The 21,688-nt window shown below is 36.4% G+C and overlaps 1 protein-coding gene across 4 annotated transcripts in view; it reads right to left on the bottom strand.

Moving 5' to 3' along the window:
• CSNK1G3 (casein kinase 1 gamma 3) overlaps positions 1-20,581 on the bottom strand; it is a 68,323-nt gene extending 47,742 nt beyond the window's left edge. For 3 of the 4 annotated variants that reach the window (XM_082335531.1, XM_082335532.1, XM_082335530.1), the window contains exons 1-4: positions 20,513-20,581; positions 14,861-15,278; positions 11,037-11,077; positions 4,225-4,294 (exon numbers count right to left, since the gene is read on the bottom strand). In XM_082335531.1, the coding sequence (XP_082191657.1) occupies positions 4,225-4,294; positions 11,037-11,077; positions 14,861-15,038 (289 nt within the window). In that variant the 5' untranslated portion in view covers positions 15,039-15,278; positions 20,513-20,581. Of the gene's footprint in view, positions 1-4,224; positions 4,295-5,833; positions 5,916-11,036; positions 11,078-14,860; positions 15,279-20,512 lie in introns of those variants that run through there. The other variant, XM_082335533.1, reaches the window with a different exon arrangement.
• Between the last annotated feature and the right edge of the window lie 1,107 nt (positions 20,582-21,688).

Here is a 21,688-nt window from a genome sequence, read left to right on the forward strand (position 1 = left end):
AGAAATTTCTGCATACTGACTGAATGATCTCAAACTTCATGACAGGAGCATGCTTAGTTACTGAATTACAAAATTTTGGCAGAAGAGGGACAGCAATTTTCATGAAAATCTCTATTAGTATATAAAACTTAAATGAAAGCTAAATAAAGATGTGACCAAAATCAGCCACCTCTTTAAACTAAATTTAAGAACTATTTTTAATAAGTTTTAGATCCATTCCACTGAATAATTAAAAATATTTCAAAAAAAGCCCAAAAGTACATAAAATGCTTCCTGCTTAAGAAAGATTCTTTACATTTTTTCCCTGACAAACACTTACATGCCACTGCACATTCACAGGGATGTTCAGTAAAAAGCATATTTGAGAGTAAAGTTACAGATTATAAGCCTTCTTTATGAGCAGATTCTCTCCAAAGGAATAGTTTTGAAATGTTAATGCTTTTTCATGCAAGTCAAAAGTACTTTTTATTAAATACAAAGAATGAATACTCTCAGTTCAAAAGTCTTGTGTATAAAAACTGCACATCTACCATATTTCATGTCTGTTTTTTCCTTGTTCTTTCAGGCAGCAGAAATGTAAAAGATCCCCCAAATTTTCTTCACTCAAGCATGTCTTCCATCTTCATGGCATTCAAGAAGCAGAACAGCAAAACCCTTACCACAGAAATTAATAATAAGAAAAAAATTAAGTCACAAGGTCATTAGAAAATAAAGAAAAAAGGATATTATAAGAATAATTAAGTAGACTCATAGTAGACAAATACTGTCTGGAGATAAAGGAATACCAAGAAAACATACAATGTCAAAATGCTACTCTTTCCATCAAGGACGCTCACAAGATCAGAGGAAGCACCAAGATGCTCTATTAAAAAGCGTCAGAAGGTTACTGGCAACAGATAATCTTACATTTTCTTTACTTGCTTTCAGGAAGATATTTCAAGAAAGTAACTTTCCAGAACTATTCATTCACACGTTAATGCCTCTCCCTCCTCCCCATGCCGCTCCCAAATAAACTGGGATTTCATAGGGGCTACAGGTATTTTATCCCTTAAGCTTCAGGTTATTTCACACTAAGTATGAGCCTGTTTGTAGTATAGCCTGTGGAATTAATAGTTCTTATTTGTGAAAAATGAAGTTTTGATTATAGGAAATAATGGCTCTGCTTACAAAATTGCGAAAGAAAGGGAGTACTATTTCCTTTTCACCAGTTGCTTCTGAAACCATTTTTTAGTAGTCACTTGCTATTAATAGATGTGTATGCATGTATACATGAGGAGAACAAGTGGAAAGGCTATTTAATACAATTAAATGCAAAATAAGCAGTCCACACTCAAGCATAAAGCTACCAGCCAAACCACAAGAAGTCTTGTGTGAATAAACAAAAAGAGCTAAGGAAAAGACTACTTCATCATGATCAAGAAAGCCTGCAAACATGGATTTTTAGAAGCTTAGAAGCCAGAAGGCTTCAGACAACTGGAACTGCTAGTACAGCAAGTAATTACTTATCAGAGAAACCTCCTATCTGCTCACAATTACTATATTTCAAATTTCTTCCAGCAATAACAGCTATTTTTATACCTCCTGTGACAGACTTTTCCGCCTCTTGCACAATGAGGATACACTTTCTTCAATTTACTCTCTCTCTGACAAAAGTACAACCACTGTCCATAAAGCAACACTATATACAGAGACAGATCTGGCATAAGATTTTTACTATCTCTTGTTCTATGTAGGAAGGATTAACTGCTTCCTGAATTTATCACTTGGTCCATCAACTTTCCACCACTGTGTTTTCCAGCTCTTCATGTGACAAAATTTCTTAAATCTACACTTGACAGTAAACACGTATGTCATGAAAAATCAGTAAAGTAAAACCAATTGCCTCAGATTACATGAGGACAGAAATTATATATTTCTGCAACTTTTTTTCCTATAAAGAATCTTAGGCTGTGTAACTTCCTGGGCTTGAGGGCCCAACTCCTACAAAGATGGAACAAGGGAGAATGCTGCAGAAAGACAATGAATCAGCAATTTTATTTTTTTTTAACTTCTCTCTAAGATGGAAGCATGAATATTACTTTCTTCATGATGAGTCTTTCCCACAAGACCCATTAAAATGAGTCTCAAGTGAGATGCCTGAGAAAGTCAAACAAGACTCAAAAAGGAGCTTACAGGTTCTATTCCTGCTGGGGGAGGCTTTTACTTTGGAATAAAAGCAGGCTACTTTGAAAACAGAGGAGGTCTATAACAAGGCTCTTCATAAATATTGAGATGGCTAGTAACTCATCAGCTTTATCTTCTTGTTTTCACCCCAAAGGTCTCAGAGAGATCATTCACCCTTACAGTACTTCAATAAGGCAACAGAGAAAGTGACAAAGTTGTTGCAACCAACAAAAAGGGTTACAAAGACAGAACGATATCTGAAGCAAAGCCTGACTTGCCTACATTCTTCATAAAACACAGTCCCTCAGTCTTATTCAGTAAAAAATAGGGTAAACACAATTACATTTGCCAAGACATTTTTCCCAAGAAATATTCCCATAAGGGTTCCTACCTCTGAGAAGCATTGCCTATTTTCTGCAATCTGAACTAGCAATTACAGCTTTATTCTTACCTCCACTACACAACTCCTTAGCAATTTTAGATAGTTACACCTTGGTTTTCAAAGCTGGGTACTGTCCTTAACTTGTGGGTTGCCATGTCTCATTAGTTAAGCAATTAAGATCTCTGCTTTCCACTTATCAGACATTTCACAATGCTAGTCTAGTGTACACTGACAATTTACAACTACTTACAAAAAACCAGACATTATACCCTGATGACTTTCTCCAATTAGCAAGCATCTAAGACTCATTTTGACTAGACATTCTATAACTTCATTTTCCATCTCTGAACAGGAATAGACAATGTCATGTCTTGCAAAGAGTTATCTCTAAAGATTCCTGGCTGCAGAGCATTCATACTACAGCATCAAAAAAAAAAAAGTTCTATATGACATGAAAGTATTGGAAAGTATGTTTCCCTAGAAGAGTCTTTAAAGAAGAGCACAAAATTTTCAAAGCTATCTAACTAGAGAAACAGTATCCAGTCTGTGCATCAATGAACATATGATCCTGAATTTTGGAAGTGAAAGTAGTACTAAAAAGTACTAAAAGTCGTAACACCACATACATTCAATGCAACTAAATGAAAGTGGTATGGGCATGTTCATTTTGTATTCCCTGACTTTTGGAGATGACTTTTCAGCTTAAATAGTATTTTACAGCAGGTTAAGCATAACTTTAAAATCACCATTACAAAATCCAAGATGCCTTTGATAGGGAAAAAAAACCACAAGTGTGCATGTAGAAAACAACTATTAGTAGTCCATTTTATACAATAAAGTTCTACGTTAGTAAAAAAAGGAAAAAGTAACTAGCTACATGACCTATGAAAAACTATTCTAGGAATTAAAGGAACACTTTAAAGGAAAAGATATCATAAGATTTTTTTTTCCTAGGGTATAACTGATTTAGGGAAGATTTGTGCTCACTTCCTTAGTTTAAGAAGCTTCATATCTTGCTAACTAACTAGATACAGTTTCGTGAAACGCACAAAAACATGTGAGAAGTTTTAGGTATCGCTCACCTATAAAACCAAAAGGTTCCCTCTTATGAGAGGACCATCATAAGAGTATTTTTGGGTGTAAAAGCACCAAGGGGGACCAAAATGAGAAATTCAAATTTTAAACTGCATTTAAAGTTAAACTTTTAAAAAAGTATTCAAGAGGCTTAAAACTAGTAAGCAGCAATATATACTGTATCAATGGAATAAAGTAAAACTGAGACTAAAGCTATTTAAATATCGTAGCAACTTTATATAAAAATATAGGATTAGTAGATTAGCAGTTTGGTCAGCATTTACAGTGTTGATTCAAAGACAACACATTGGGAATACCTTAAGACTGCTTAGTTTAAGGTATACCCATATGCACACAAATTCTGTCACATTTACGACTTATTAAATAGTCTTAGGATTTCATAGACACACTTTGAAGAGTAGAACAAAAAAGTCTTATAATACTAGAAAAATTTATACATTAATCCACTGACTCATGGAGCTTTTTTCTGCTTTAACTAACTAGGGACACTTTATTAAATAAATTTATACACCTAAACCAGAAAACTTCTGTGAAAAATTGATCCTGGATTACATCACAGTAAAATGCATGACACTGCTTTTTACCTCCAGATCCTAGCTGCTTGTAGAATCTGTATTCCAAATGTAGCTGTGGTGCTCTCGACTTCATTGGCTCCTGATTTAAAAACAAAAACAACATTTAAAACAAAGCCTCTCTGCCAAAGGCTAAAAACTAATACACTAACCTACTACCAGCCAAACTAACCCTACTGCTTCTAAGCCACATGGGAAGTTTGAATGTTTCTCCTGAAATGACTGGTAATTAAGAAACTAAGAAACCTAAACCTCAGTCAGGTGATAATATAGCATATAGGGACATTTACATCTTGTATTGCTCCACAAGACTGGGACCCAATATGCAAACCCAATCACAGACCCGCATAACTAAAAAATAATTTGTCTCTCTAAAGCGTGTGGGTGATGGGTCTTGCAGCTCTTAAAATGTGTCATTGATATGCAGTTTAACAGATTGAAAAGATCATCCATGCACCTGCTATACATGATAGATGTATATATCAAAAAAAAGTTTTACCCTAGGATCTTGACAAAAAAATACCAAATCCTTCCACCAAATAGTAATAACTTAGCAGAAATTAAGTAGCAACATTCTAAACTATAAATTCAAAACAAAAAAACATGCTCATCCCTTTCCTCACACCATCTTCTCCAGAAGCTAACAGTTTATTAATCCTTGTTGTTTCCTACTGGCACATCCAGACCATAGAAACCATGAGCCAGTGTGCAATCATGAGAAACTTAGTCCTCTTCCTCAACCCATCTCCCTCCAACACTCAGGTGTTTCAAATTGCTGCTACTGCTACAGCCAAAGTCCCTGACAGGTACATTTATGCATTTGATTTTGCCAGGATGCCAAAGGTTGAGGACCATAAGCAAAAAGGGGCCAATGTGACAGTTTCTACAAAAAACAAACAGATTTTAATAGATGCTTTTATGTTCCAGAGCATTCATCCTAGCTGAACATTGGAATTCTTTGCAAAGAAGTGAGCAAGAACTTTCTGAAACAAAAAGAAACTTCACAAACTGAATTACTAAGCAAGACTAACTGGGTCACCAAAAGGTCCTACTCACAGTTTATGAGGAGAACACATGAAATTTATTGTCAAGTATTAAAGACAGATATCCCTTAACAAAACGCTTTACAGTAAACATGGGCCTAAGCAAATCAGTGCAAGTATCCACCTTTAGTACTCAGCTTGCAGAGGGGTAAGTAAATCCACTATGAAGCATGTTACTGAAACATTTTAACCTTTTACAAAACCACACAAATTTAGCTACTAGTTTGCCTGCAGCAGTGTTATACAAGTCTTAGTTACAAAATATACCACTCTCTACATAGTCTCTAATTAAAGCTTGTAATTCTGCCTGCTAAGAGGAAAATATTTTAGTCCATAAAACCCTGCATGTTTGCTGAATCTACTAAAACAAGACATTGACTTATGGGCAGCGTGTAATTTTGTTCAATTATACAGTTTTGCCTTAATTGATAGTACATTAACAGCTTAATCACAGCTCAATGTTCTAAGATGTTTCCATAATAGGGATGAAAAATATCTTGTATGTATTAAATTAACATAAATAGACCAAAAAAGTAATTCTCCTAGGGAAAAGAAACAGCTTCCAATTTTTGACATACACATCTACACTTTTTCAAATGAATGCTGCTTGTTCCAGTCATCAGCAGGAAAGAGTTCTGATAAGCTTCCAGAAGGCAAATGTTCTCAGTCAAAGAAGTCTACTTCAGAACTGCAGATGAGCCAAAGACTGAAGTTAAACCCTGTGTAGCAGAAAGACAATTAAATACTTTCACTCCCTCCAGTAATGGTGAAAAAAATGTGGTAATGTGTACTTGTAGTCCATTTACTAGCTGACAGTCTTCTGGAATTGCCTTATTTTTGGGAGGAAGCTTAGGTATCTTCCTAACTGTTCAGTAACTCCAAACTTACAAAGGAAATACAACCTTTTGGTCAACAAAACTTGTGCGAGGGCAAGCACAATAAACTCTTCACATAAAGTTTGTTTTGCTCCTACACATCTCACTTTGCAGTATGCAGTGAACTACTGATAAATGAGAAAAGATAGATAGATGAGGATAAATCAAGACAGAGGTACGTTAAATGTAATATTCTACCATAACCTAAGAGTGAAGAATACTCTGTACACTGTAACTACATTTTTATAAGTCTAAAAAGCGTATTCAAGAATAAAAAAGAAATGGCAAATCATGGTTCTTTCTATTTTCATTAGTATTTCAGTACATTTCAGCATCTGAAAATAAGCTTGGGAAAACATAACTGTTCAAACATCATGTTAATCCCAGAGGGCTTTGAAGCCCACTTCTCCTCTTACTGAAAGAAATTAGTGTATTTTGTTTACTTAAACAAGCTCAGGTCTTCACTAAAGTATCCTGAAAGAACTGTTCCAGGATTTCTGCAATGTTCTGTAAACAACCTTCACTACACTGCTTTCACATTCAAGTCTAATTATTTCAAGGCTTCTATATTAAACCATAGGTAACTTCTTTTCCCTGCAAAAGAGCATTTCTTTCTCTTAATAAGGGACTTGGGGTCTTGCTGCCATCAAAGAACTGATGTGCAGTTTACTAAGCACCAGTTACCTGAGCAGCAGACACAACAGCTCCTTAGTTCATCAGGGAGGTTCTTTTGCATCACGTTTTTCGCCTCCTTTTTTCTTTTGTGGGATGCTTATACATTCAAACAAAAGGATAAAGACAGCTGAAATATGAAATCTGTTTCAAGTTCATAATGGGGGGGGGGTGCAATTATTTTTGTGCCAAATACATGGAATAAACTACTATACAATTTTCAAAATATGCCACTTCCCTCCTAAAGGGCTTTGAGAAAACAGTTTACTTACTCTAACCATAAGGGTAGAAAATTTTGAGAACTCTGATGTTAACTCAAAGCACAATACAAACATTCAGCTACTACCTACTTTTCATGTTTTCAGTAATCCAGTGAGAACTCCTACTCAGTATATTTTCTGTCTCTGCTTCATATTTTCTTAAGCAACAACAAATAAAAGCTATTTTCAGGAAAAAATTCTTTAAGAGGTAGGGCTCTTGTTACAGAAAAAGATCGGTCTATTAAATGGAGTTGCACTTGATTTGGATTTACTACAGCCTTCTAGAGAGGTTCTGAAATGGTATAATTCTAGACTGCAATAATTCTTTAAATACAAAAGAGGAAAAAAACATTCCAGCCTTGGAAGCAGCCACAATCTTCTTTCCACACACACTCCACTTATAATTTTAAGGATTAAAACCTTAACAATCAAATGATTAATGATTCAATGAATTAAAGATTACAGATTAAAAGCAGCAGTGACTAACTCATAACTTGCTATCTTTCACACATAGACGGAAAAAAAAAAATTGACTTATTTCCAGAAACAGCTCAAGCAGAAATTCCTTTAGTTGGTATTTGGTTAGTGGTTAAGCATCCTACAGAGGAGGTAAGTTTGGGCAATACAGAAATTTGTCAACGGGAAAGGGAAGAGGAATGAAGGAGAGGGAAGAGCTGAACAGGGAATAGGAGATTTAAGTGAAGTACAGGGTCATGTAATAAAAGAAGTAGATCTAACAATAAATGAAGAGGTGAGCAGGAAAGATACAGTTCATGTAAACCAGTTATTGCTGAAGAACTACCTGATCACAAGATACTGATTTGTATACTAACAGACCAGCAGAAACATACAAACACTGCTAGACAGTGCACAACTGATAAAGTCCAGTTCTTAAGAGTCTTATTCCAGTTCTCAAAAAAGTCTGTTCTACCTTTCAAACTTGAGTATCTGCCCAAACAGAAGAGGCCATAATGAAAGAAGATGGATTAAGATCCCAGATCTGTAGCCATTTTACCAGAATAAATATGTGTTTACATATAAACTTTGAAGTGCATACATTGTATGACCCTCAGGCCTCACACAGAAAAACTGAAGTGTTTAAACTATTTCCTTACACAAATAAGTCGTGAAGTTGCCATAAGAATCATTAATAGGAACATACTTGTATAACTTTGTCCATGAGGGAAATATTAATTCAACAAAATAAAAAGTTCAGGTCAAAACAGTAGTTATAAAATCCATTTACTTTTCATAGCAGCAGTCTTGAAAGCTGCTGTATAAATGCAGCCATAACTCATGTTCTTGAGAGAAACCCACACAACCCTCCTGCACTAGAGTATACAGTTACCATTTATACACAGAACACCTGGCATAGGAGATGTCTTGCTGCTCACAAGAACCCAAGTACATCAACAATGGAATGCTACCATGAGGAAAACAAATATGATTTTAGGATACTGCAGGAGAGACATTACCACAACTGTACCTGCCAAGGGCTACTACTCAAACTAGAGTACATATGTAATTCAGGTAATCCCATTCAGGAGGGCTAAACTTGAACTACAACAGGTGCAAAACAGAGAGGAAATTAAGAGTACCTCATTTAGGATAACAAAACAAAGACTGAGCATAGGCCTAATGACTGTTCTCAAAACACAAAGGGAGTAAGTGCCAGAGATAGGGAAAAACTGTTAGCCTTACATTTTAAAAGGGAAAGGATGGTATACCACAAGCAAGGTCAACCTACCCAACTGTTAGAATACAGTCCTGGCACTGTCTCCAATAGGAGAAGAAAAACAGCAAAAAAGCAAAATTTAACTAAATCCTAAGATTTGATGCAGCTGCTTTTAACATACTGAACGTTGTGACCCAAACCCCTTTGAATTTGGAAACAAATTCAGAAGAGCTGAAAGATATTAAAAAAAAAGTGAACCATATTAAAAGAACCTACTAGTTCTACCTGCTAATAAATGTATTTTTACCTTACAATGATGATGCAAGCTCCAGTGTTATTTTCATTATGATTCTTTTCATCTGGTGTTTATTGCAAAGACACTATAGCTTTTCATACCACCAAGGTAAGAGGACAACTTGAAAAGTTAACTACATATTCAGAGTTCTTTAAGCACTAGTAGTAAATTATAGACATACTTTACTATACTGTTTCTTTAGTGACTTCAAAGTAAGTTTATTGAATAATGATACTTCAAGCTTTTCGCACAGCTGTAAATGAACAGCTGTAAGATTGAGTAATTTGGAAACAAAGTAAAATTTGCCACTGAACAGTATCTTTGAAAATTAAAATTGGTTGAAATAGCTGAGTTTATTAATAGTTACATATATAATAAAAATGTTGCTCTTCCAAACTGTAACTTGGATGTATATCTGTAACTACTCCTGCAGTAAATATTTCTCTAAGCAAGAATAGTGACACAAATATTTTTCAGGAGTTCATTACATACATTTGTAATGCTTTTTAGATTCCCCCTCTAAAGCCATGTGTTTCTGTTTCATAGTTTACCTTTCACTTTATGGAACCAAAAATTTACCATACTAAGCTATGAAAAACCTTCTGTCCTACTGCAGCAACAAACACATTAATGGGAGTTGTAGAATTCCTTCAATGACAAGAAGTAAACTTAATTTCACCTTGAAATACTTTGGTTACAAAACCAGTCATTTATCAAGAAGTTAAAAGTATCCAGAAGCAAAACATGGAGTCAACTGAGTAGTTCTGATTGTTGTAAAAGTCACTTCCTAGCTCAAACAGAATCCAATACATAGCATTAGGAGCAAGGCCTGTTGGAACCTTAGACTGCAAGCTGTGAACTTTCGCGGAGATACACTGACCATATGCTGAACTCTTACTTAGCTACATGAAGGAAGGCCCTGAAGCTCGTGCAAACCAGGAAGATAAGGCAGCCACAACCACTGGCAGAAGCTGCAGCTATTCAAGATAAGAAAAGGAATGACCTGCCTGGAGACAGGGAAAGGATCCAATAAGGAACAAGAAGACCCCAGACCCAAATATTAATATTGGACTTAACCATCGCATGAGGGGAGGGGAACTTAGAGTGTAAAGGTATAACTGCCCAGGGATTTCTTTGTGTGGGGTCCGTCCCCAGAGGCACCCAGCTCGAGCTGCTCTTCACCACTGTACCACTCAATAAACTCGCCTGGTGTATGTCATGTCGGAGACTCTGCTTTGGGGAAACCTAGGGTTGAGCCTGAGGAGGGAGAAAGCACCCGAGGGTGACTGTGTGTGTGAGCAAGGAGTCGAAAAGGGGCACCCATCAGCTCAATGGAGCTGCCCGCTGTGAAGGGACTCGGGTCCTAGCAGTTAAAGTCTCAGGTGGTTTGTGTGCAACTCCCTGAATGGTGTGTGAATGCTTGGGCGGCTGCTGCTCCCTTAACACCAATGAAAGATTCGGAAAAAGCAGAACAATGACATATTAACAAAATATCCAAATTTACCATGTTTGTAAGTGAAGGAAACATTTTATACATGACTGCAAATAAAACATGTCTCCCAAAACAGATGTGCAAAGACCAATGATTACAGACGAAACACAGTTTGGGGTGGGAGTAAGTGTATTAAAATACAGGCAATCTGCAGAATTTCTGGAGCTTCTCTGTAGTCCGATTCACATTAAATTTGGTGTTCCTTTTGTTGTTGCACAAAAAAGGAATCTACTAGGAAGACTGCTGAGCATATCCTTGAAGCATCAGTCAATCATCATTGACTTCACAAAAAAATAGATTTAGCTCTGAGAACAGTGACAACAATTAACACTCGTTTTATTCAATATAGCCAAAGCATATAATTACATCTATCACTAACTGCTTTCATCTAGTCAGTTTAAAACATACAAGACTATTAAGGATTTCAATTAAGGGAACCAAACCACTATCTATGAAAGGAAAATTCTGATTAGTTTCTCATCCCAAATCCTTAAAAATAAAAATTAACTTACCAGCTTAATTGCCATATATTCATTTGTGTATAAATTTTTTCCTTGAAAAAAAAGAACAAAAACAATAATGTGAGACATTGGCTTTCCTGTTCAAGTAAAATGCCATTTAAACTTCAAGAAAGTCTTTGAAACATTTTTGATTTAAGGTGCTAGGTGTTCTGATTGTGACTTAAAAAACTGTGACTTTATTAGTCTGATACCATAAAGACAACGTTGTTCTTAAATAGCGTAAGAAGTGGCAGTTTCACTGAGAGTTTCAGCTATTTCATCAAGTTTGAAAAATTTTTGTACACTAGAAAAGCTTGAAAATTGGTCAATTACTATAAGTGGAATGTGATATTCTACACTTTCATATTTATTGCTGAAAACTAAAATTTATTTTAAAATTATCATATGGTTTTGGAACATCAGACGCTAATTAAAGTTAGAATTAACTAATTTTTTTCCTCAATTCAGTAGCTTACTAAGCTTAAAGCTAGGACAAACAGGGCAAGAATATGGCTGAGTTAAATGTTTACACCATTTGGAAAATACATCTGCTGCTTTAAAGTGATTCTGTAACTGGATAAGCTTATTTCAATAAGCATTACTTCAAATTGTATGCAATGACTAAAATATTAAACAAGCTTTACAGGTATAAAATTAAAAAATAGATAAAGGAAAAAATAAGTTGTCACTTCCTACACTTTTTGTTTCTCTACAGTCTTCAAATGAGTTTAGTGTGTTTTATTTTAATGACAATCCTATTTTTTCTCTGTAGCATTACTCAGGTCCAAATTTCCCGTGTTTAGCTTGGTTTTGTTAAAGAAATCAAACAAGGAAAAGACACGGATCAAGACAAAAAGGTTCCCTGTGAAGACAGCTACATTTATAGTCAAAGACTGAGATCTCAGTTCTAATTCTTATTTTTAAAGACAGAGTATTCTTGCAAAGCTGAAAAAAGACGTATTAAAACCATGTGTCTTATTAAGGGATCAACTTTACAAAAAGCAAATTACTTGAAGGCTGTACAATAATAAACACAGAATCAGTATGGGCAGCATGCCCTAATCTGACGACCAAAAGAATCGATAATTCACAGACCTATCCAGGGACTAAAGTGGAAATTCAGGCATCTTAAATAGTTATTTTTTATCTTACAATCATCTGAGTTACATTTTTCACAAAAAGCATACTTTGTTTTAAGTTGCTTCTGTGTCTTGGCATGCTATCACAATCTAGAAGACATAAAAAGAAACTCTTTCAGGGGCCCTGCTTGTTCAGTCTATTAGATACATAAATCAGCTACTGGCGTAGCTAACAAATCCAGTTAGAGTTAAGTGACTGGATATTGGGTTCCAGCAGCCAAATGCAGTAATGACAGGCTTATTCTGAAGAAACAGCAGAAGGCACATTATAACTTTCCAAGGGGTGATTCAAGACAATTGTCTCTTTAAAATACGGAAGATTTTACACCACTGTTGATCTATCTCTAAGCACAGAACAGGTATTGCATAATGCATCACGTGCAGCAGCAACAAGCTATCTTAACTGTAACTCAGAAGAGCCTTAAGATTAACAGCTCAATAGTCAAAACAATTTAGTCCTTTGGAAGTTCATGGTTGCACGTCACATACACTCATTTGCTATATACAGCCCATTTACCATTTGATCCCCAAGCCACTACAGGATTCTGGCCATGCCTTTCTTCTCAGGTGAAAGAACTACACTGGCTACTGATTTATAACTGAATTTTTATCTCCTGAAGTGCAACTTCACCATTCTAACAACTTTATTCCTCCTTTAAGTCTTTAAGATTCGACCCTAACACACATGCTCAAAATATATTCCAGCTTGCAGAAGTACATAAAACAAATTACGTGTTTGTGTACATCTTTGTAGGAGAGATGCCTATTTCAAGTTAATTGCTACTGGAGCAATGTAAATGCAAAAATAACAAATTTAAATCAGAATCTGTAATGCCAATCTTAAATCCTGCTTTCAGTAACTTATATTTAAAACATGTGACCCCACAAATAACAATAAATAAGGATTTGAAATATCTACTATACATGCAAAAAAAATCAGACATTAAAAAGAGAAATCCTGCACTTGTCCAGGTGGCTGTTGCAGGACAGTACACTACACTATTATCTTCATCTTATTTCTTTGACTTGTTTGTCCTATTTTATTTCAATACTATCAGACTAAGTCTTAACTACTTTAACATTGCATTTAGAATGAAATAGATGATTTCACTCTGTATCTGCTGCAAGCAAATGAGTTCATCTGATATTTATCTGAAACAGATAATCAACTCTACACTATGACCATTCCAAGATAACAGACAGGGGAAAAAAAAAAATTAACTTTATTAGTTTACAGTTGCCTTCAGTAGTAAGCGTGACACTAATTATAATGGTTTGATTTAGTTCATGGAGAGGTTTAAGAGGAAAATTATCATTCAAATCCAGTTTAGAAAAGTTCAGGACAAGTTGACTTGTGAACTGCAGATGCACATATATAACACTGTAAAGTTCCAAATATGTCAATCTCGTTTAACTATTGATAGGAATAACAAGAGTACCTCTTATTGAAACTATGTTAAATTCAGTATCCTCAGTCAGAGCTCCAGCAATACTATCTTTCATCCCTCCACAGTATTAATATGCTAAGCTTGTTTACATTCTGACTCAGACTAGACGTAAGGCCCCCAGAAAGCACTGTATTAAAAATGTTATATTTTATGCACGTTATAAACATTCATATATAAACATGTTATATTTTATGCAAGCATTATATTAAAAACATTGTCTGAAGGACAATTAGTAGTTCTACGAGAGGCAGAAGAACAACAGACAACACCTACATAGCCCACCCTGCTCTCAAATACCCTACTATCAAACCCATCTCTCTTTAAACCTTGAAGCAGTGCATTAACTCAAGCCTTCCAGGAATACTAGAATAAATTCTTGCCATTAAGTGTCAAGTTATATTTGCTAACACATACAGAATTCCCAGATCTTGAAAACCCTGGCTAACCATGCTGTCATCATGGAAATTTAAGTCTCTCAAACTAAATACATACTCTTCAAAAGCACACACCCATCATTTAGTGTCTGTTTTAATAAATGATAAAATTTCCAGCTTTGCTGCCCAAATTCTTCAATATTCCACAGGTCCTTCTCCATCTGTCCATTCTTCACCATTTGATTTTCGTCCATCTATTCAGCAGGGAACTAAGTGACTGAATTACCCATCTCCCAGGTTCTCTCTACAGATGGATTCTCACTGGCCCTGTCTAAGAGCAGCTCGCTGTTTAGCCTCACTACACTGCTGCTGATGGAAAGGAAACCAAGGAATCCAAGCGTCTGCTGCTATTAAAAACCACTGTAGTGCGTGCTACACTGTCTCCAAGAGATCTCCAAGACCACAGTACTATAAGCCAAACCTACAAGAGGAAGATGTTTCACATACACTTAGTCCCAAATCCATCTGAATAAACTGCTTCAGGAAGCCAGGAAAGGTAGAAAAATACAAGAACCATGAAGTAATTTCCAGCATCTTGGAAGAGACAAACTGACTGAATTTAGGATAGCACTGCACACAGTCATGAAACATTTTCAGTCCCAGAAAGTCTCCTGCTACAAAGATTCTTAGTATGTGATAGAACTTGCACTGGCCAGGGTCAAGGCACAAAAGATATGCAAGGCAAATTTAACCTATCTGAAGCTTGGAAGTAGTCTGAAGAGCTGTATGGTGTGTTCATGTAGACATTTTCATGCCTAGACTGCATACAATGGCCTTGAATAATCTAAACTGAAATAAAGAAAAAAGGATCTTACCCAACCGTAGTTCTCCAAAATTACCGCATCCAATTTTTTTGCCAACTCTGAAGTTAGGTCCAACCATTAACACTCCAGAATTTGAAGAACCAGTTCCACGTGGATTATGGCCTGACCTCCCACTAGGCCGTGCCATTCTTTCATCTGGCTTGTCCTTGTCTTTCTTTTTATTATCCATGTCAAGTTTACGGTACTCCACTTTGATTTCTTCCTCTTTTTAAAAATTAGTTTGAGCAAACTCCAATTGGACAATGTGAGAATGAAAACATCACCAGTGAAGTGCCCAGCTGGTTACTGTCAGTAAGCAGTCAACAGCAGCGTGTTCATCCCATTCGCAAAGCTTTGGTACTATCTGTAGTAAAAAATATATCTCCAGAACGCACAACACCAGCAATATTTACTAGTATTTACAGGAATTCTGTTGAATAAAAAGAAAGTTATTCAACACAGTAAGATTCTTGTACAAAATTACCTCTCCCTTCAACTAGTCATACAATTAAGCTATAACTATATTTGCTTTACAGACCCTCTATGAAAAGCATTACTGTAAGGTTAAAGCCTCTGATTCTAGCACATAATGGCAAGAGATATTGGTGTGACTGAAGTGAGCTAAAAAAAAAATCTCAAGGCTTAATACAAGTTATTTTTCAAAAAAAAAAACACCCCACCTATAAAACTACTTCCTGACTCAGTAGACACACTTAAAATTGACATTTAGACACTCACTGCATCTTATAACAGCTCTGCAAAGGAAAGCATTTGATTTCTGATTTCCACCCCCCCCCAGTAGTATCTGTTGGTCTAAGGAAATGCTCAAGCTGCACAGTTATTGAAGTTATAGGAAGATATTCAAACTTAAAATGATTCCATTATCTTTTCTGAATTATGATTTCTGAGATGCACAATTTATAAACTCATGGCAAGGACACTTCAGTTCTTTCAGTAACTCTTAGAGTCTAAAAATAAAATATTTTTACTTATTCTCCCCTGCCCCATTTAATTACGTCATAAATTTGCTTCCCCACTCCCCTTGTCCACCATGTAGCATCATTGCCCAGACACTAATTCCAACATGGATTTCAGCAAAAACAATGTTAGCTTACTACTGCAATAAAGAATCCCAAGAAAACTTTCATTTTTATCTTGCCCATAAGAATAGTGGGTATTTTCTGTTTGACAACAGAAGTTTAAAAACCCAAAATTCAAAAGACAGTTGCCTACTATACAGCCAAAATTTCAGGGCGAGTTAAGTATCTGTTCAAAATTATTTTGCTACATTTGCTTCCATGTTGGGAATACAATGCAGTAAAAGAAAATATCCTCTGAAAAAATAATGTATATTTTGTATGCTACAGCCTATTTTAAAGATAGTCATCAGGAATTTATTTTAAACACTTGGAACAGAAGATACTTTCATTTCTTAAACCCATTTCTCAAAAAGTAAAGTTATTACTCACATCATAGCTTATTATAACGTTTTAAAAATCAAAGAGCCAGTACAGAAAAGGTACCAAACAATATGAAAAAACAGCCAAATAATTGCACCTGCTGAATCATGGACATTCATAGCATGGTCATTAATAGATGATATTTAAAAATCACTAACCAACAGCTGACTAACCTATCACCTGAACAATGAAGCACATGGGAATTTGTTTGGCAAAGAAACATGATTACCTTATTATGAAAGGGGGAATGACATACTTGTTCAGAGAACAGTCAAAAAATGCAAATGCAGGTTCCAATCCAAGTAGACTTGCTTAATGCAAGGGAAAAGGACTTCAGCAGTGGCATGGTATGGCATAGACAGAGGCATTTAAGAGAAAATACAAGCACATTTGGCTACAACAGTCTGGCAGGTTCAAGCACCACCACTAGATACCCTGAAGTCACTTTCCAAACCACAAGTCTCAGAAGAACAGACTCAATGAGAGTCTATTCGCCCACTGTGCTACAAAAGCTAGAGAAGAAATAAGAAAACTAGAAATGGAGTGTGTTGAGGTAGGACTTCAAGGGCACATTTAGTACTTAAAAAGAAGGTCAGTACACTTGCTGCAGCAGAATGCATAAATATTTTAAGTATCAAAGAAAAAAAACCTTATGTTTCATATCTTACTGGTTCTCCAGTGAGAAATAACAGGGTAAACAATCCTAGAATTTAAGTGCTGATACACAGGCTTCATGGCAAATAGAAGCAATACACCTAAGTATAGCATATTACTGCCATCACCAAAGAGGAAAAAAGCATAGACAGTTACTAACACAATGCTTTGATAATGTCAGTAGCAGTGGAAAGCCAAACTTTCTGGCATTATTTTCCACATGCCAAAATCTACATACTATCAAGTGCTGAAAGACATATCGTGGAACAGGCTAGAAAGGCACTAATAGTTCATACCAGTGATACCAATGGGCTCCACAACAGAGCACTAGGACTACAGAAGGGACTCGGTGGGCAGGCAAACCTGAAGAAATCCAAATCCGATTTCAGAGTTAATAGGATTCTTAGCTTACAAGTTTTCCATAGCTTACCTGTTGACACATATACAATATCTAATTGCATGTCAAATGAGTTTAAAATTGTATTCTTCTAATGCATCACAACTTCATTTTAGAAGGACAAAACAGGTTTTGTCACTTATTTCAGATTTCCCCATTTTGTCTTTGTATTTAACTATCACCCGAGCACAGCATGTAGCCTTGCTAACTGAGCAGAAAACTTAGCTATAACAGGTTGGGTTCTGAGGGTGAAGAGAATTAAGTCGTGATACATGAGGAGCATGGAATAACAAGCAGGCAACATGAGGACAAAGGGCACCAGAAATTCAGTAGCAGCACTAAGGCAATGGCGATCTCTAAAAAAGCAGTTGTGAGCCAAAGAAAGTCCATCATCACCAGAAAAGCTTGCAATCTCACACTGTGTCAGCTCATGTAGCAATAAAACAGTCCCAGAGAATCCAAGCTGGGAGCTCAAGGACAGATTATTTAGTATTTATGCAAAGCATATTAGCTGCTCTGTGTGCATGTGTGTCCAGATGAAGCCTAGTAGTTAAGACACTGAAGCTTTGCCAGTGAGAAATTAATGTGCACAATACATTTTTTAACCCATCCATAACTGTAGGAAGATCTTTAATTTGGAAAGTCCAAATAATAACCGAGCCTACCCCTTAACAGTATTAAGTTACCAGAGATGACGACTTGCAATACATTCTAAAAATACATTGCAATATATTCTAAAAATATCCTATCTGCACACCCAAATACCTTTTTCTACAATTTAACAGTCTAATATTTTAGATACCAGTTTATTAGGCACTAATGGCAACACACTTTGTCAAGTCAGTTTATACTAATACTACAGTCTTCATCAAGAGAACTTTTTCATAATTACTCAATACACAGCTTCAGACACTGAAAATGTCTCATTATATAACACTGCACACTTAAATATCAAATCAGATGCTCTTTTAAGCAATTTATAATATAGAAGTCAATTTATTAATTGAAACAGCCAATTTGGAACAGAATCCTGTCAAAGAAACTATTGCCAGTGTTTTTTAATTCCAGTCTTCACTCTGAGACTGAAGTTACAGCAGTTTAAGTTTTAATTAGTTTCAAAAACTGAGCTAGTTTGAGAAACCTCTTTTTGCCTTTTTTTTTTTTTAAATCTTTTGCAAGATACCCACCCAGCTGCGCTCTCACTCCCCCTCCTCAGAAGGACAGTGGAAAGAAAAGAAGATGAAAAACTTCATAGGTCAAGATAAAGTCAGGAAGATCACTCACCAATTACAGTCACAGGCAAAACAGACTTTGACTTGGGCAAGATTAATTTATCGCCAATTAAAATAGTGTAAGATGGTGAGAAACAAAGACAAAGCTAAAAATACCTTTCTTCCACCCCCCTTCTTCCCAGGCTCAACTTCACTCCTTCACTTCCCAGTCCTCTACCTCCTCCACTCAGCCAAGCAGTGCCAGGGGGGGACAGAGAAAGGGGGCTGGGGTCAGTCCCTAACCACTTGTCTCTGCTGCTCCTTCCTCCTCATGCTGTTCCCCTGCTCCAGCACAGGGTGCCTCCCACAGGATTCAGTCCTTCAAGAACTGCTCCAGTGTGGGTCCTTCCCACAGGCCACAGGCCTTCAGGAACAGACTGCTCCAGCATGGGTCCCCCATGGGTCACAGATCCTGCCAGAAAGCCTGCTCCAGCGTGGGCTCTTCTCCACACGGCCACAGGTCCTGCCAGAAGCCTGCTCTGGCACGGGTGCTCCATGGGCTGCAGCTTCCATTAGGATTTTTCCATCTGCTGCAGTGTGGGGTCCTCAATGGGCTGCAGGTGGACATCTGCTTCACTGTGGACCTCCATGTGCTGCAGAGGGACAGCCTGCCTCACCATGGTCTTCTCCATGGACTGCAGGGGAATCTCTGCTCTGGCACCTGGAGCACCTCCTCGCCCTCCTTCTTCACTGACCTTGGTGTCTGCAGGGCTGTTCCTCTCACATATACTCACTCCTCTCTTAAGGCAGCTGTGCAGCTTTTTTTTTTTTACCCTTTCTTAAATATGTTTTCCTGGAGGCACCACTGTCTTCACTGCTGGGCTCAGCTGTGCCCTGAAGGGTGTTCAGCACAGGGCAGCCTTCGTGTCTCCTCACAGGGGCCCCTGCAGCCCTCCTGCCAGCCCCTGGGCACAGACACCCAGTGCATTTACAAAAGCAACACTCATGTCTTTCAAATTTGTGAAATTCCAAACACTATAGGTGAGTAACTGCTTTTTTAAAGCAGCAAGTGCTTCCAGGAGAAATAGCTTACCACAAACTTTTCAATTTAAGAAACCACTGTTTCCAAAACTTGTGTCCACACACAGACACACCACAAGCTGTTTGCCAGGTGTCATTTTAAAAACTGACAATGCAGTAATAGAAAAGATAAGTTACAATGGATTCAAGGGCTAAAGATAAGCTTGTGTATAAAGATAAGCCTGAGCATAAGCCTCAGTATTTATCAAGTAGATTAGTTTTGTAAATGGCACTAGCATTTTGAGAGCAAATCACAAAGCAGGAATAAAAACTAATAAAACCCAATAAAATACTTTAGAGTAAATAGTAAATAAACTGATTACTGAATTCCTTCCTAAAAAAAAAAAAATATATATTTTCTCATATTGTTTAAGTAATGCTTTACTGAGTGTTTTACCGAAATTTAAGGCAACAAAGCATGAAACCAAACACATTAACAACAACATAAATTTCAGTTTCCAAAAACGCATCTATTATATGAACAAATCTATTATATGGTAACTTATGCCCTTCCCTCTTGTGCTGTTGAACCAACAGATATTCAAGTTACATTATGGGTATGCTTTTTTAAATAAACTGAAATTAGCATTCTCAGATTCCTGCTAAACAAACATCAGAAGCCCCATACATTTTTCCACACACTACATGGCGGAAGGAAGACACACAAGCATTCCTGTCACAGTTTCTCCAGGACACAAGTGTTCACTTACAATGTTTCCTAATACAATAATCTGCAGCTAATTTGAAATAAGGAGAGCACTTAGACTTTCCTCATATTGAAGTTCCTGTACAACATTTTATGAAGTATTACCTTAGAAATACAAAAGGTATTCACGGTTTTGTTTATTTACACTGCACTTACCTATGACAGAGTGATACTGTTGATGCCAATATTTTTCTTCACCATAACGCTCACATTCTAGAGGAAAAGCACTAAAAGGCAAAGAGATATATGTATATGTAGTATTTGCAATTACTTGGGCATGCAAAAATTTCTGATACAGAATGGAAGTAAAACACAAGTTATGGGAATCGCATTAGTTTTCCTAGACTGTTAAGGAAGACGCAGCAGATTTTTTTTTCCAAAGAGTCAACATAATTTGTAGGGCTCAGAAGTCAGACACCATTCAAAAGTGTGCATCATCTAAAGTGAAAAAATAACACAGAGTGTAAGGATTTAAATTATTTGCATAATCCTTTTCTTGCTATGTATTAGTTATATGGGCTATATTCTCTCTACATGCAATCTGCCTGAAAAATGTGCTGTCTAGTCCTCATTTCACAGCTTGATTTTCTGTTTAATTTTCATTTTTCATCTCTGCCTACATAAATGAGCACACTTGACCCACAAGCTTCAGCCAGACATCAGGGAATATTGTTAGGATTTAAATAAGCATTCTTGCTCAAAAAATACATGATTAAATATCAGTATAATGGCAAACACATCATCAAAGCCAAGTTAACAAAGCAATGTCATAGGAGTGAAATGACTATGCTGAAGTATGAAGAGGAGGAGAAGGCAAAGGAAGCTATGAAAAAAAGTCAAAATGGTATTACATAGCAGGAAAAGTAATTAGATCTTAATTAGAAATTAGATCTGCAATCCATATAGATTGAGGATAAAAGGTGAAACAAGACTGGAAGACCTGGAAGGAAGCAGTCAGAGTAACTGAGATGCAAAACTAACATCAGCTAATAGAGGTTTTATTTATGTGATAGAATTTAATAGTCATTCCCAAGCCCTGTAGAGAGACTGCCTGAATAGCAAGAAGAGTAGTGAAGACAAAAAAGAAGAGTGAAGACAATAGCTAGATACATGTTTCAGTTGACTGACAGCAGTCACACCTAACACCTGCAGAAGAGTAAAAGGAATCTCAGGCTCAGTTTTAGAAACATGAATTAAAGTCAATGGCAAAGACAGCCGGGCTACTAGTCCATGTTAACACATGACTTAAATACAGAACATACAATCAAATCAACCAAATAAATATAAACTTAGCCACAAGACTGTAGTAATACCATCCCAAAACAAAATCCC

This window comes from Platalea leucorodia, assembly GCF_965183815.1.
Source record: "Platalea leucorodia genome assembly, chromosome: Z".
Lineage (NCBI taxonomy): Eukaryota > Metazoa > Chordata > Aves > Pelecaniformes > Threskiornithidae > Platalea > Platalea leucorodia.